Raw genomic sequence first — 17,909 nt, 5'->3', positions numbered from 1 at the left:
CGCTTCAGGTGACTAAGCAGATAAAACACTTCTTTTTTTTTAAGTCAAGTCAAGAGACAGCGGCGAGGAAACAAGTGGAGGGCTGGGAGATGTATGAAAATAGAATAAAGGTGAGGAAGAGAAAGTGTATACTTGAGTAAATTGGAGATGGAAAAGGTGATAATGATTATTTGAACACAGAAAAATATGGAAATAAGACAATGTGGCTGGCTGTATTAAAGACTAATGGGTTTTGGAGGAAATGGTGTCCAAGCTTGTCCGCCTGCCCATAGGCCCAGACAGCTGCAGTCAGTCTCGTTATCTCCACTGATTAAATATAGAGCAACAAATTACTTCCCTCTGATGTTTCTGCTGAACATGGGAGACCATAATTACTGCTCTTTCTGCCTTTCCAGTCCAGCACCCTCCTGTTTGAGGGACACACACACACCTTCAGTACAAACCCAGTCATAAAATACACACCTGCTACCAGGTCATTAGTATTATCAGACCACTCACATGCCCACCTGATATGGATTCTCGTGGAGAGTTATCGTGGAGATGACTAAGAGTATTTTTTTTTTTCTGGCGCCTTTTACATGTGCTTACATGTGTAGACCCACATAATCAGACAGACAGCAGGTGGCTGTATTTCATGTCTGGCCACTTTAGGTGAGTATTCTATAGTTCTCCTTTCATCCTATGGAAGGAAGAGTGGATGACTCAGGTCAGGGATGAAATACCAGTGCGTTTGGCCAGGCGTATTTTTTTTGTTTACTTTTACCAGCAGATGAAAGACAGATAGAACAACTGCAGTCCATTTTCCTGCCTGCAACAGGAGGAAGATGGAGCAGTGGGGTGTGGGAGGTTAAGGGGTGAGGGGTCCTCCCAGGTTTCTAGATAGATACTATACCAACAACCTGCATGGGCTAACACACACAGAACACAACCAAACCAACATTTGGGGCTGTGGGGTAACTTTTCTCTGTTACTATGGCAACACAGAATTCATTATCTTCTCTTTCATTCTCAGAAGAGCAGATATGAGCAAACACATACTTGTGAATTGTGTTCATCCATTGGAGCTGATGGTCCCGCTGCAACTTGTTGATGGCTCCCTTTGCTCTGAGCAAATTTCTGACAATAATGCTTTTGTACTCATGTTGAACAATGTAAAAAACATGCGGATCTGCACAGTTCCACATCTTGAAAGGGTACAAGTGTGTGTGATTGTACATTTCTGACAAGAAAATAGATGTTTTTCTTGTGGTTAAAAAAAAAATTCAGCAAAAACTTTTTTACTTTATTTGTGGTCAAACATAACAGACACTACAAATACAAAATGAAAGTGGCGACCTCAGACCTACTTTATCCAGCCGTCCTTTAAACATCACCATCAGGAATGATAATCAGTCTTTCTTCATTTAGGATTTCTTAAATCATCTAACTAATAATATCTTAGAATAAATGTATGGATAATATCTACAAAATATATACATATGCTTATATAAAAACTACATATACTTCCCAGACACCTATACTATTCTGTACTTCCAAAATTATGATATTATGCATTGAAATGCATATATAGTGTTGTTCCTACAGCTGTAATTCCCTCACCGTATTGTTCTTCTTCTAGAAACTTCAACTTTGGCAGCTTTCTCATTACCATCCTCGTAAATTTGAATGTTTTCTTTCCCTCAAGCTTATGTGTTCTTTTACAACCACATTCATCAGATATGTGTCCCACGTGCTTATCTCATGCATCATGACGCCTGATGATTACATTGTTTCAATGCTGGATTCCATATCTCCTGTTACATTTTTCCCATCTATTGCTGCTTTAACACTATTTCTACATCCCTCAAAGCCTCTTCAAACTCTGTGAGAAAACGCTATGATGTCTTCTTGTGACAAGAATATTTCAGGTCATCTTGCCCCAATGTGTTTCCTTTAAGTGGAAGCCGTTTCGCTACACCAGTTTATAGCCATTATTATTGACATTAGGGATCTTTAATTGAAGGGGAGAATGGTGAAGAAAAACAGATAAAAAAAAAAAAATCAGAATTTTAAAACAAAAGACTCACAAGCACATCATGAAGGCATTTCGGCACGATAGCTAATTACCTACTCAGAGCCAATAAAGATGATCTTATTAGCTCCAATAATGTGAAACGTGTAGCTTTAATAACAGGAAACAAGATAACTTATAGAGAAGGAATTATGATTTCAAACCTCTCTTAGGAGTGAATTTGCATTTACATGTACACGTGTGAAAGGGAGAGAGTATAAATGGACAAAAATAAGCAGACACAGACAGATGGACAGGCGGACAGAAGGAGACGTGCGGAGGAGGATCTTAGTGAGAGAGAGAGAGATTGCTGAACTTGTTCTCCTGCTGCTTCCACCCATGCCTGCGCTCCATAATGACACAGCACTGGCCATCTAATGACACACTGGAAGAGACTAAAGAAACCCAAATCTATGCGTGCACAGCAGCACGGCACTGGCTCACAACCTTAACAGTAAACTCAGAAACAATATTCTCACTGGTTAAGTAGACAAAAGGTGACACAAGTTAAACAGAATACAAAACAGATATAGCAAATGCCTGCTGATAATGTGGATTTGTATAAAAAGAAAAAACTTATGGAGTTCATAATAACTTGAGTACAAGCTGTTATTAGTAGTAAAAAAAAAAGTTTTTTCTTTTTAAGATAAAAAGATTTTTAGAAAAAAATTACGCGCACACTTTTAACACATCCAACTTTTTTCTGATGGTCATGGCTGCTCTGGACAACTAAGGTGTGTGAATTAGCTTTGTAGCTGTCACATATTGGTAAGCCAACACCTTGAGCTCTTTGCTGAGTTACTCGTCTCTAATCAGTTTTTGTGGCGTGGCTTTTTTTCCTTTTTCTTTTTTTTTTATTTGACAAATAGAGGCTGTTCCCATCTATAGTGTGAGATTATTCTGCAGCACTGTTTAGGTGGGTGAAATGTATCAAAATATCATTATTGTCAGAAACCAGGGTTCCCCAACAGAAACATTGAAAGAGGGAGATAAGTGTTAATCACTTAATCTTCTTGTGGTTTTGATATTGTGATATTTGATATTCATATTATGTTGCAATAACCTGTTGCCACTGTTTGTGTTGCCCCATCATAGATGTTCACATCTCCGAAACATAATGGTGTGAAATGATGACAAATCTGTAGGGTGTTGTTTTCTATATGGTCTCCATGTGACATGATGGTAATCACATTCTATTAATAGTGAAATGCATAAGCCCTAAGCAAGTAAATCTTTTTAACCGTGGATTTTGTTACATCTAAATGTAAATCACATATCTTATTTGTAGCCTTAATCATTTAACTCCTAATCATAACCATTTATGAGTGAGACACACAAAAAAAGTACAACTGTGATAAATCCTAAGTCAGCGAGCAGCACTAAAGGATAAAGACAGTAGAATGCATAACATGTGGTGTGTTGTATAGAAGTTCACAACATCTTTTATCATCTGCTCTTTCTTTAAAAATCTGAATGGTGTGGAACTTGTAGGAGACTTGAATGATGGACACGATGAAGCACACTGTGAGAAGTTAAATGTGAATGGATTCATGTAACTCGTCGTCGAGAGACAATACATAGTGACAAGATGACATAGGATCCATAGGCTTCATCCGTATATAGAAATCAGTAAGGAAAACATAGCAATTGTGTAATTCTTTTAGCCTAGCCTTATTGTAAAATTGTAATGTTTTGTGTTGTGGACCACCAAGGCTACTACATATTTTGTTATGAGGTCGGGTTCACACTGATGTATTTCTTAACAACATAAGAGTTTGCCAAGTTGCTGCTGTCAGAATTTATTCCAGTCAGTTTAAGGAGAGAAACTCGTTTCTAAAATATGGCATGTACATATATGTCAGAAAAATTTCTGAGCACTGACAGATTTTTTTTTTAACTTTAGGTGTAGTCATAACATATTTAAGTTTTACAGTTTTATAATGGCTATAGATGTGAAGTGGAGACTCTCGGTATTAATTCATGGTATTCATATTCAGACTAGATGAAGGGTTTAAGAATTGAAGCTCCGTAATAATTATCTCCCTCTTTCTTAGGGCTTCAAATGTAATTGGATGAATTAACATAACCGTGAATAAAATGTTAATTTTAAAATATTTGTCTGGAATGATTTGCAGGTAATGACAAAAGTCTGTAACCCATTTATATCAGCAACAAATGTGTTTCCCCCTCTGTCATAACTTTACAAGGCCTTTACTGCAGTTGTTTTAAGCTAATTGTTTGTAGGGTTTGGTTTTATTTATGTTTTAAGCAAATAAAATGCAGTTTAACTGATCTAAGAAAAGCTTCCTGAGTGAGTTAAAGGAGAATATTCAAATTCTTCACCTTCAAAAACCATTTCATTGTAAGCTTTGGGTTATTCTCCCTGTGTATTGTAATTGTGTCACTTTCCAAATATTTCTAGACCTATCCGCATCATATGGCTGTCAAGCTATATGCTAATGCTATCAAGCTCTTGGTCTGTGTATTATATGAGTTCAAACAATCTCTCTTACCATGAAACAAGTCTTCCAGCTGAGCTGAAAACGTTATATAGGTTATTTTTTCATACCCCTTGATACGTCTCATAACAGCATCCTGTAAGAACTGGCCCTACAAAGGGAAATATGAGTCATATGAGCATTTCCATAGAAGAGCAGGTGTCAATCTCAAGTCTTTTGTTTGACAAACCACAAAGACCTCATCGGGAGGAGCGGAGAGAGACAACAACTGCACTTTCAACCATGGGTCTCAATGAGAGGTGAGATTGAGACCAACATCATCACAACATACTACTAAAACCTTTCCTGGTTGAATTTAGACATATGATTACATGGTTAGGAAATGATCGGCATTAGGTCTAAAATACATTCTTTTTACAATGCAACCCGTCATGGCTGGTATTTTTTATCCTTCATATGTAGATGCCCTTACAGCCACTAGAGGTAGCATATTCTTTTTATGTAATTTTTGGAGGAGGACATTGTCCCTTAAAAGCAGGTGGGCTGTACCCCCTCTCAGGCCAATCAGATGCAGGCTGATCTTTTTCTAAATCAGACCAGGTAAAGTCATTGCCTAAACTCAAACGTGTTGACAAGGTGACAAGAGGGTTTCGTAAAGGCCCGTGTTTAAAAGTGCAGCGCTTAGCAGCTCCATCCAACCACCCGTATGAAGACTTTGTGGCCTCTTAAACAAAAGATTTGAAAATGATATCTGTTCTGATGTGGAAACACTCATATGAGTTGTATTTCCCTTATGCTGTAAATAGGGGCAGCATTTTACAGGACATCCTTATGAGCTGTATTGATGAATACGAGCAAAAACATTATGTTACTATTTCAGTTGGAGGACTCATTAACCCAGTGGATGAAAATCTTTTTAAAAAAAGGATTTGAAATGGGGATAGGTTTCCCACTGTATAGTTTATAAAATTACATTTAAAATTACATTAAGAATATTGATACAATAGATAGTAATTAGACTTAAAACTAACATAAACTAACTAGTTAAGAATTCTATTATTTATATTTTTATGTGGAAAAATCTATTTGTTCTGCTACAACGTCTCCAAAACATCTGTCCTGGCATTCATTTAATGACCTCTAAAACGAACAGATTAGATTTTGTAAGGCATATAATTAATTAAAATGTTTAATCTTAATGAGAACACCAAAAATCACTACAATACAAATATTATTTTACTAAGCTGCACAGTTTAGGACAAATAGGAGGAGAGGGGGTAATTTGTAACAAAAAGACAAAGATCAATGACAAGCAATGATAAATGAAGACAGATCCATTCAGTCAAATGAAAAGAGGCAAATAAACTGCACATCCCCCATGGGGCTGTTCTAACATTTTGAGAGAGGGAAGGTGTACTCTGCTTCATCCAAGCAATGGCCAACAGGACAGCTTGTAAACTGACCCAGAAACACAACAGTCACACACAGAAGACAGCAATGATGGCAGTTGGAAAAGTATGAGACTTTGTGTACATATCCCTGCTCAAGAGGAATCCATTTATTTGACTAAAAGGCACATTTATTATTTTAAGAGTTACAATGCAAGGGTTCATGCCTTGCATTCTGAAGAGTCAGAAGAAATTAACACAATTTTTCAGTACCACTCACTGCTTTTATGGAATTGATTTTAACACTTCAATAAAACAGGCGAGTACTTTTATGATAGCATAATTATGACTGAGACCTTAAAGAGTCGCTCTAAATGAGTCTCAATTCACGAAAGAAAAAAAAAAACTATCTCATGACTTATTACACTCTTACATGCCTATTCTCATGTCTCCATGAATCACTTTTTTTTTAATCCCAGTTGCCACTATTGTTTACACGAGACATAAATTTTAACCTATGGTGTATTAGCTATAAGTGCTCATGTACTGCAGCCTTTTCTCCGAACCATTTCCTAGATAACCCTCCCATAGATTAAACCTTTCCATACGTCATCGGTGCAGATGCTTCAGTCATCGCCCACCCCTGCTCCCTGATGTAACCGGCCTAGCCTCAACCTTCCCCGAGATGATCGTTCGCTGCTTGTTTATAATTAAAGCAGGATCTGCTGATGCATTAATGCAGTCTACTTTGTTTACTTGAAGCAAGAATGGAACATTAAAGTTGATCCAGTGGATTACAGTTCCTGTTAACAGTTTAACTCAGAGAACAGCACACTTTGGGCTTAGCGCTGACTGGATTCATTTGTCTTATCATGAAGGGCTTGACTTGGCACACAATTCTGTTGAAAGTCTAGCAATGCCATCCTATCTCCTTGTCTCCCAAGATTGCATCAGCTTCATATATGCATGGACATTCAACATTTGATTGGATTAGTGTGAGATTTCAATCTTTTATCACAGCGGTCTTCAAATCACCTCTTTGAGAATGACATTCGATGCAAAAGGAGTGATACATAAAAGGAATCCTCTTTTCTGTCTGTCCCTGGTGTCTCTGAAGCTTCTTGGATTAGAAAGACAACTCCTGTGGTGAATATGGCTAACCTAGTTTGGGAGTAAGGGAAAAACAATTAGAGGGCAACTGTTTTTGTGATTCCTAACAACACTCCCTGGCCCAATTCTGATGCCTTGGGGCTTTTGGCTTCAAAAAATTCCAAAGTGGTCGGACACATGCTAATTAACCCTATGATTGTTTTACTACCCACAGCAAGAAAGCACTTAAGTGTTGACAGTGCTTGGCTTAATCTGAAAAGCTGGTTTAGGCATTTAATATCTCACTTATTATGGCACAGTGATTGTAAAAAGTACCATAAAAATAAAAGGACCACAAGCTTGGAAGACCATCAGGGAAAAAACCTGCACTGGCTCTGCTCTCACTACAACCTCAGGCTATTGCTCATCATGAAATTAAAAGAGAAAGCGTTCTGTTAATATATGTTATATAGTTATATATGAGTTATATAAAGCAACAGGATGCAGGGGGTGACTGTATGACCAAACTATCACTCACTCTGCCTGCAGGTAATGTCTTCCCTGTGCAAGGCTTTTTCACAACCGCAGCAGTGGCTTATGTTCACAGTACTGTTTGCACCAGGATCATGCTTAGACTAAATGTGAGCCCTCCCATCTCCCAGCAGGCCATCTAATTTGTTCTCAAACAGACTTATCTTTAATATTCAGCCGTACTTGTTTCTTTTTTGCCTACAATAATTACAATTTTTAGAAACTGATACTTTTGATTTTATTACCCAAAGCCCGAAGCTTCCCATCAAACATGCAGATCCCAAGTTTTTTATTTATTCTTTTTTTTTGTAAAGGAAATCTCAGTCTAGCTGTTTTCTTGAAACATCAGCAATACATCGGCAGGAGTCATGAAGTCTGTTCAACATATGCACTATGTGTATTGACAAAAAAAAATGGCAGAGTAGAGATGATGCATTATACATTCATGAATCCCCATTTCAGGACAGAGATAGTTGTCAGCTTTTTAAAGTGCTGCAGGACTGAACCTTGCATGAGAGCCGAAAGACTAACTGAAGCATTTTAAGACAAATTGGAATGAATATTGGCAATACTGATGGATCATGCTCCACGGTAGCTTTAATAGTTTAAGATGTGATGGGAAGAATCAAGAGAGAGGATAGAGGAAAAGGATGGTGCTGAGTGATTGAGACAGAGATTGAGGGAGCAGAAATGTGGAGGCGACAGCCAACAAGAAATTGTTTTAAGGACAAAGGCCTATAATTTGTATGGTAATCCTGGAAAGCTCCCACTGAGGCTATTGTGGAGCTGGGGTGACTGTTCTATTCCAATTCACTTGGAATACTTTAAATTTTTATCACAAATAATTAGTCATACAAGTGAATCTGTAATGGGAGTCATGTGTGCATTCATGGACTGTTAAGACCATACTATTAACTCTAAGAAGAATTTTGCATTGCTCTGCAAAGCTGGAAACCATAAAATGTTGGAAATCACACCAGAAACTACTTTCTTTTTATGGTTATCAAATGAAGAAATAACCAGTTCCCTTTTAGAAAATAGGCATCAGGGACAGTTTAGGTGATTTATGTCATAGATTTTCTGTTTATTTGTTGGCAAATATCAATATCAAAAATAATTAATCAAATTAAAGGCTTGATAGCAAGTAATTTAGGTAAAAACCAGACTGTTGAAGATCTGCATTAATTGTTTAGTCATCTGGCATTTCCTCAAAACAGAAGCCTCTGACTCACTACCAGAAAATGTAAATGGCGCTCGCGTGATCAGAACAGACATCAAGATGCTGCTACTTCTCTGTCCCTGACTGCAAGAGAAAGACAAATGTTTACATAGTGATCAATTACCACGCTCAACTTTGATCAAAGTTATGAGCTGAGAAGTAAGAATAACTGACTGCGATAACCAAACTTTTAGCAGCAGATATCCACTCAAATTCTTGTTTCAGTCTCCCGAAAGATAACTGAGCCAATTTCTATTTCTGTTTGTTGCCAAAAATAAGAAACAGCAAATGATGAAATGTCAAAGACTAAATCTAATCTGTTTGTAGTTCTGTATGTTCTAGCCAAAGTAGAATAAAATAAAAGCACTGACAGAGGCTGATAAAGGAGCCATGCACTATAGGCACCAGTACTGTCCAATCAAATGGATAAGAGAACAGGAAAGGAATGATCAAAATCAATTTCCATATTTTCAAAAAAATTATTTCAGAAATGTATTCACTTAAGAACCCTTGAACAGTTCAACACATTCCCCTATTCTTTTAGGAGAGGTTTTGAAAAAGAGCAGAGCTTAGAATTAGAGACACTTCAATCAGAAGCAAAATGCAGAAAATAGTGAAAGAGGAGGGATGAATGTTAAAGGAGGATGACATATGATACACACACACGCACACACACACACACAGATGCAAGCTGAGGGGAGAGGTGGAGAAAGAGAAGACCCACAGCGGGTGACAGAAGAGGCAATATTGGGCTCAGTAATGTTAATTTCATCCAGAGCAGAGTGTCGCCATATGTCTCATTGAGATAAGTTTTGCATACACATATTGACATTCTGATGTTTGAGCTAGGATTTAGTCATACTGTTCAGAGCAACCTGAACACTAGTGCAAAATGGTATGTTAGAAATGAGCAAAGGTTCTCCAGGATTTATGGAACGTGGCAGATAAACTCTGTGTGATTCAGCTGTAATTAAGGATGTGTCACTATCAATCACAGCTCTCACCTTCTATCTAATCAGTCCATTTCATAGCTGCTGTAACTCCCTCTGCACTGAAAACGACATATGCGCCTCTGCTTGACCGCTCTACCCTCTGTCAGAAGTGTCTGAACATTTGAGGATGAAAACATTTCTGCACAGAGTGGCAAACACTCAAACAAGAGGTATGGAGAGGCAAATTTCCTGCATAGAGTCCTCATCTTTACTAAACTACCATCCAAAACTGGTACAAACAAAAAAACATCACACGGAAATGGTTGACTTTCTCTAAATTTGAACATGGATATACGTCATACTTAGATGGCATCAACAGATGGCACAATCTTCTTAGGAAAAAAACACAAGTACACCCTTAGCCTCTGTAGCTAAAGCCCCCTTTGGAAAACGTAGCTTAGAAATTTTTCATAATTGTCCAGCTGTTTAGGACATCTGCTCACTGAAACTTTTGGCCATCTTCCCTGCAAATTTTCCTTCAGATGCTAAAGGTTTGAGGATTTTCTTTGAAGTCCTGCCTGTTTCAACTCCCCCTGCAACACTTAAATGGGAATCAAATATGAGCTTTAACCAGACCAATCCATCTCCTGTTCTTCTTTCTGAACTTCTACTTTGTGAATTTGTTTGTGTGCATAGGTTCATTGATCTGTTGAATGATTCCGAGAACTATCCAGTCCCTAAGGCAGCAAAGTAACCCCACCTGGTATGAGGTAATTCTTCTGAAATAGTATATTTCGCCAACATGACCTCATGGTATGTCTTTTGTTGCTGTGGCAAAACAAGTCTACAGTCTTAGGTCTATGTTTACTAGCTAACTGTACAGCTAAAGTTTTTTACTTCCGCATCTTCCATGCAGACGCTGTAATGAATTATTTGGGCTCTTGGAAATGTATTTGCTTTTTTTTTTACTTTTATTTAATATTATCAAAACCAATCTCTTTTGGGCTCAATTTGCAGAGGCACAGAGTCCTGGCTTATCAAAATATATACCAACTATGAACATTTTTCCTGACAAATTATTATTTTTAAATCACTTTGAAGTCTTTGTAAATTTGTTGCCAGATTCATGAGTATCAACAACCATTTTCTGAGTCCTGTAGAGCTTTATGTGACGAAACAGATTTTTTGTTTATTTGTAATCATTTTAATTTCCTTTTTTTTAATGATGAAAAAAGTTATTCTAATATACCTCTATCATTAATAGGCACTGTTTCAAAGAGCACTGATGTAAGCTTGTTCAGATGTGTGGCAAAATAAACTATTTCTACAGGGTTAAAATGATTTTTTAACATTTCTGTAGAGCACATGTGCTAGATATCATTCTCTAGAATATTTTAAATGAATAGAAAATACACAGCAAATGTAAACATTAGTTGGGAACTCTTTGCTTTCTGGAGACCTTACGTGATCAAGACCAGGAATAACCTAAAACAAACAAAAAAACAGTAATTCACATCATGCGTTTATAGTGTGAAACAAAAGACATGACAATGACATCAACGCTGTCCTCTCCAACTATCTCAGCACCCCAAAACTAGCCAAATTAATGGAACTATAGTTCCACCCGACACCGTTTACGTTTCTACATTGTAAACTTAGCAAAATCATCAACTGTGCTGTCATCAGCTGTTATATTCTATTTCCTCTTATAGATAGATTAGGTAGCTGTAGACTTCTAGGGTTTTTCCTCATGGATTTCCAAGAGGCAAGTACGAAAAACCTCTGTAATCAGGTGACTGAGGTCACACTGCACTGGAACATGAGTCCTTGGGCAATACATAACAAATCACAGAAGGCCAGAGGGGCACAGCAAGAAAGAACAGACTTGTTTAGGCTTTAACTGAGCAGCCTCCAACCCTTCTACAGGTCAGGGATGAGACAGCCTCCATGGCAGTGTTTTTATCACTTGGAAGAAAAATACTGGATGCTTTAAGCTTATTTTAAAAGACTCCTTGTCATGAACAATGTAATAACAGTGTCTCAGTCCTAAATACATCTAATGTGTGGACTTGATTATCTCAAGTTCCCTCAATTATCTGATTTGAAACAGCCACTCAAGTCCACAAGCAGGTGTTTGGGGCTTCATTCCCACCTAGCAACAAGCGACATCAGGCGTGAAATGGAGGTTAAGATTTTCCATTTGACAGCATGATTAAATGACCGAATTAAGCCTCACATATCATATAGCACATCAAATCTGCTGCCCTGCAAATGGAGTGTAAGGAAAGGTTAACTGCCAGCTACCAAGAGTACTCATTTGAAATTTCTGGTCCAGGTAGTAGACGTTTCACGTAAATCTAATGAAATGTGTCATTGTGAGAAAGAAAAAAATAGGCAAGACTGTAGGCATTCTCTATAGTATTTATTCTTCATCTCATTGCTGGTGGATTCCTCCGAATGACTTTTGGATGTTTCAAATTTGCACATTTGCTCAGATGCGCCTCTGTTAACGAGAACACAAATAAGTTTAATAATTGTTATGAAACTGGCATTTAGCCTGTATATTTCCTTTGATTGTTTGTTTTATTCTGGCTTGATTTGCATATTCCCTTCTGGCGTGACAGTTTCATTTTATAATTAGCAACACTTGCTTCTGCGCACACAGAAAAACGAGTAACCTGTTGCAGTCTCCATTTCAGCATAGCTACTTTGCAGACAGGAAATACACCTAAATCATTAAGGTCAGAGACAGAAAATGCAGACACAAAACAGCTGAATAGTTTTTCATTTTAAGGTCTTGTGCTTCACAGATGCGCAACGGATTCAGTGCGCCGTGCGTAAACGCTGCGAGTAGCTGCATTCTCACCTGTCGTCGGTCTGCCAGTCCCCGAGCAACAGGTCTCGGAACCGGTACCGAGGGGGCAGGGGGAGCACCTCCTTTTCCAGTTCGACCATTTTCCGCCTCCTCAAATCACAGAAATAGGGACAAATACCACCGCAAACCGCACTTCCACACCAACGAGGTGGTCCCCTCCAGAACCAACTCCAGTCCTCGTCCTTCTGCTATTCAAAACGTAAATTAATAACGAATACATTGATCCGCCTCATGGCAGTATCTTCAACCTCCCACCTTAATAGAGAAAAAACGCCCTCTTTTATTTGGGAATTTAATCAAAGAAATGCAGCTCTACTTTTCCTCACACGGAGGCAACAGGTCGATGATGCTCATCCGTTGGTGCGTAGGGAGGCTCCACTTTTAGGCTACTGTGACAGCTGGAGAGCAACTGGTTGTCTCTCTCAACGGCATCCTCCCTGCCTCAGCTCCACATGGACGCACTGACAGCGAACCTGTAGGAAACAGTGTGCAGTTGCAACGAGTTTTCATTTAAAGGATAACAAAAGCGATAACTGACAAAAGCCTAACTCTCTCAAAGCAGTTAACAACAATGAACAATAAGCGCCTTTCATCGATATCTTCGTTGAATTATGACTGTAATACTGTTCTCCAATCTGTCTCACGTACACACGTGATCCCTTGAAATTGCCATCATACTGTGGAGACCTGCGCGGATCTCAGTCGTGAGTGTCTAACGACTCTTACGTGTGTCACATTTGTTACATCTGCATGAGCTCTATTGTTTTTTTTTTAATTTTGACAGTGTTTTTCTAAAACGTAACATACTTCGGTCATTGGAGAGTCAGCTTGCGCAGATATATTTGTTTTGATGAGAACTACCTTGCTGAAATATACATGGGAACCCATCCAATTTAGTGCCACGGTTCTGTCGTGTATATTCATTTTGAGACATTTAACATGATTCTGCACGGCTTGCCAACTAAGCTCAGACTGCGGCTGCTCTCTCATCCATGTGCCAAATATAATTAAGACACTCAGTCGAAGCAGAGGATGTATAAAAACACATTTTAATCAAATAGGAGCAAAGTAATCTGTTCGAATATATATATATAAATAAACAATGTTCAATGTTTATCTGAACGTGCGCCACAACAATGTAAAATTACAAAAGTTGCTATATGACATCTGTATTATCTGACATTCGTCATGAATATTCTATTTATCTCTTCCAGTGACTAATGAATAAACACATGTAATTAAGGGCACATCACTTGCCAACTATCGTCGGTAAGCGACAAACTCACAATTTGTAATGCAGCGCTACACTTTTGCGGTATACATATTAGTTTGTCTGCCATTTAGAACATTAAACAGGATTAATCCTGCAGAGCCCTGGTCATAACAGAAGGAGTAATGAAATTCAAATGTGGTGCTTAGGAAGACTGTTGACAGGAGGCCCTAGATAACAGGTGTTATTCAAATTAACTTCCATTAATTAATAATAATGAACCATAACCTTGCCTTGATACAGCAGTACTCCTGTGAGCCCCAAACAACACATTTATACAGAGAGCTGAAAAGGTTAAGTGCCTGTTGTTCAAATGAAAAGCATTAGATCATAAGAATCATTTGATGCCGTTTAGAAAGATGCAGAGTTTGGACTTTAAGTAATTTGATGTCAGTGTTTGTGCTCTCCTACATCTGATTTTAAATGCCCAACCTTATTGTTATTGTAGGATTCATTAATTCTGAGACGGCTGACCTGCTTTATACTCTATACATATAATTCAGGCTGCATCTATTTCGCCCTCTGGTGGTTATTATGATGCAAATATCCATCCTGCAGATGGCATTTTACCAGTTTAAGTAGGGATTTGGCACCTATGAATATGTTAAGATGCAGGTTAAAACACCAAAACAGACAAATAGAGCTATAACAAAAATGACATCCGTGTAATATATTCCAGCACAAAGAAACCAAAGGAAAAAGGAAAATAAAAATGGGGTGGGCATAGCTGTGTAGACACGGTAACAACAAAAAGTATCAGAGTGCAGCAGAGGAGATGGTTCATGTGTTTTAAACCTCATTGAAACACTGTTTAATCTAACAATGTATTAGGACAATTTGCAGGTTGTTGCAGAAGACTGTCAGTCTTTTTCACAACAGATCTCCTCACCAGCAGCCAAAGTGAAAATGCACAACAAACATAAAGAAAGAGTAGAAAACATTCATCTCTAAAAAGGTCATTTAAAATGGTACAAAAGCTTTCTTTCAGTCTCTGATATTCTTCTCCATTTGGGTGCCTTCAAAGCTCTATTCAAAAGTCACGTTGACAGAAGCTAAAGCGTCCACCGCCCAGCCGGGGTACTGATCACGAGAGGGAAACATTCGCTTCATGAATGTCCGTATGAACTCAGGGAAGCGGCCCTCCACAATACTCTGTCTCACAGAGCGCATCAGGGTGAGCTGCAAAGAGAAATGTTTGATGAAGCGAGGTAAAAAACATAATGTGATTACTATAGAGCTGCAGTGGGAAATGATCTCCTGCCGTGCACCTTCAGAGTATATAAGGTCAGCTGCAGGTCAGTATCCTCTGAGCATACTTGTTTTTTTGCAAACCTGTCACTGCGGCAGCATATTGAGCTAATATGTAAATATCTCATAGAATTTATTAAACAATGACGAGACGTTAAACACTGAATCAAACAGACATGGCCACCATATTGACTTATATGGGAAATGCTCAAAAACATCAAAAATCATAGAGTCATGATATGATTTTAATTTTTTGGGACACATCTGGCAAAAGATGAGGCTTTTATATTGATCTTATAAGGCTGGAGTAACAAAATAAGCTTGTGCCATGACAAAACATAGATTATAAAAGATTCAATGGCCATAACTGAGTAAAGAATATAATCATTTGAAAACACATTATGTGGCTCTGGCTGATATGTCTCAGAGTGAGGATGGCATTTATTGGAAATCATGTGGAGCGTACAAACAATGTCTCTGAAAATTAGTTTTAAAAATATATATGTTGCATTATACTGTTTTCTAATACTGACCTGGTAGGAAATGTTGTGGATGGTGATATGATGCATGGCTGCAGTGTCACTCTTAAACAGAGCATGAAGGTAAGCTCGACTATGTCTGAAAAAGAAAACCGGAAGATTATTGACAGTGCAGCACATTTCAAGCATGTTCCTCTTTTAACCTGCATTTATTGTCAAATAATTTAAGCTAGTTTAATTAAAGTAACTATTTACTATAGTAATTAATCAATGTAGGTATATTATTACCACAATTTCAGATCCTGAAAAAAAAACACTAAATCATGGCTCAAAATTTGTCATGACACAACCATAGATTAGCCTATTCTCAGGATCAGCTGAAGAAAAATGATTTGAGAAATTTGGTGCCATCATGGAATTTTATCTGCTCATGACTTACCTCTTGCAGGTGGGACACTGGCAGTCTGGGTCAATGGGCTGGAGGTCTTTGGCATACAGCTTTTGTTTCACCTGGAGAGATCCCCAGGGTACCAAAGCAGAGCCAAACCTCTGAGTGGAAGAAAATATAACGGTTTAAAAACACAGTTCCAGGTCATTAGGTGGACACAAACGACTTCTTAGCACTATGAGATAAAGAGAGCTTACTGCAGTGCGCGTTGGGAAGACACAGTCAAACATATCGCATCCCAAAGCGACACACACCACCAAGTCCACAGCATACCTACAGTGCGCGAAGATGGCACAAATTCCTCAGTTAACGGGGGCAGTTGTTGTGATGAATTTTAGTTTGCACAGCCAAACATACCCAACGCCCATGAGATAGCGAGGCTTTTCTCGCGGCAAGTGGTCAGTGCTCAGAGAGACCATCCGCCAGAAGTCATCTTTTTCCTCTCCTCCACTCAAGCCTCCGATAGCAAAACCGGGGACATCACGTTTGGTCATTTCTACAGAGACAGAAACAGCCTGAGATTGAAACTGTTCAAACTTTAAATCTAGCCAAAATGCAATTTGCACCCAACATCTTCGTGCAAAATGCATTTAAATTTGACAACTTAATATACTAAACTGTCACATTTTTTTAAAAGTTGCCTGTCATTTGTTTGACATAATAACATAAATAAATAGATTTTCCAAGGCATACACATTAACTTAAGATAGCTCCACATATAATCTAATTCATCTGTTGCTTGTCAATACCAGTATACAGACATAGGTCAGGATTTTTTTTTACCATCCAGGCAGGCCTTACGCAGCTCTGCATCCAGTCCTCCCTGAATGATGGCAAAAAGGTTCTGTTTGTCTGGATTTTTGTTGGCTGCAATGCAGCGATCAAGCCAACGTATGGATCTGTGCATGGCTTCCTCCACCCGTGGTCCCTTCACAGTACTGCTGACCACATCATCCAGCTGCATCATGATGTCTGATCCTGGAAAGGCACAAAGAAACAAGGAAATGTTGCCGGTAAGCCACTGGAAAAATTTAAGGGAAAATCATTGGTATTTAAAATCGATTTGAGATCATTCATTATAACTGACCCAGACTGTTCTGTATGCTGATGGACTTCTCAGGACTTAGTAAGATCTCTGTGCCATCATAGGGGGACTCGAACTTGACCCCTTCCTCAGTGACCTCTGAGAGTTCCACAAGAGACACCATCTGAAATCCTCCGCTGTCCTGTTCGAAGAGGTTAAAGACACAAATGTCTCATAAACAAAGCTCATCAACTACCTGTTGTATATCCATGAATATTAAAACCTTCCATGTTGCCAAATCTTAGTCCTCTTTTATTGATTCAGGAAAGGAGAGCTCTACTTACAGTTAAAAGATTTCTCTTCCAGTTCATGAACCCATGTAAACCATTGGCTTTTTCGATCAAATCGGGTCCCTGTAGGCAGTAGAGATAACATGGAAAAACATTTACAAAATTAAATCATCATTTTTTATCAGATATTAACAGACCAACAGACAGGAGGCGGAAGGACCTGTCATTATTGTAGAATTACCTACCGGCCTCATACCAAGGTGGTATGTGTTTCCAAGACAAATCTGACACCCAAGACTCTCCAACTGAGCCACAGTGATTCCCTTCAGGGTCCCCTGTGTTCCGACCGGCATAAAAACCGGGGTGCTAACATTGGAGTGCGGCAGTGTCAAATCGCATGCTCTTGCTTTTGTCACTGGACATTCAGCAATTATTCTCAGAGATAGAGGAGAGGCTGCAGACAGAGCTTTCTTTAAAGACATGCCGTTTTCTGAAGTATTTGTATCTGTTTCACGTTCTGTGATGGTAGCCATGTTTAGCTGACCATGTGACGGGGAGGGGCCGCAACTGACAGTTGTATCAACCAATTAGAGATTAGTTACTTTTG

The 17,909-nt window shown here is 38.5% G+C and overlaps 2 protein-coding genes across 2 annotated transcripts in view; both read right to left on the bottom strand.

Moving 5' to 3' along the window:
- Nucleotides 1-12,991, bottom strand: part of kcnt2b (potassium sodium-activated channel subfamily T member 2b) — a 37,459-nt gene extending 24,468 nt beyond the window's left edge. The window contains exon 1 of the mRNA XM_072369473.1: nt 12,535-12,991. Coding sequence (XP_072225574.1) covers nt 12,535-12,623 — 89 coding nt within the window. The 5' untranslated portion in view covers nt 12,624-12,991. The remainder of the gene's footprint in view (nt 1-12,534) is intronic.
- Nucleotides 12,992-13,720: 729 nt separating this feature from the next.
- Nucleotides 13,721-17,851, bottom strand: qtrt1 (queuine tRNA-ribosyltransferase 1). The gene is made up of 9 exons (XM_072369397.1): nt 17,548-17,851; nt 17,357-17,425; nt 17,076-17,214; nt 16,772-16,966; nt 16,346-16,484; nt 16,186-16,261; nt 15,980-16,089; nt 15,595-15,679; nt 13,721-14,992 (listed from the first exon to the last, which is right to left on the bottom strand). Exons 1-9 carry the CDS (start codon nt 17,833-17,835, stop codon nt 14,840-14,842), a joined length of 1,254 nt encoding a protein of 417 aa, XP_072225498.1. The 5' UTR covers nt 17,836-17,851; the 3' UTR covers nt 13,721-14,839.
- Between the last annotated feature and the right edge of the window lie 58 nt (nt 17,852-17,909).

Source organism: Leuresthes tenuis, unplaced genomic scaffold (assembly GCF_036924035.1).
Source record: "Leuresthes tenuis unplaced genomic scaffold, fLeuTen1.0.hap1 SCAF_17, whole genome shotgun sequence".
NCBI classification, from domain to species: domain Eukaryota; kingdom Metazoa; phylum Chordata; class Actinopteri; order Atheriniformes; family Atherinopsidae; genus Leuresthes; species Leuresthes tenuis.
Note: the sequence above shows the minus strand (reverse complement) of the source record. Positions and strands in the feature narration are given on the sequence as shown.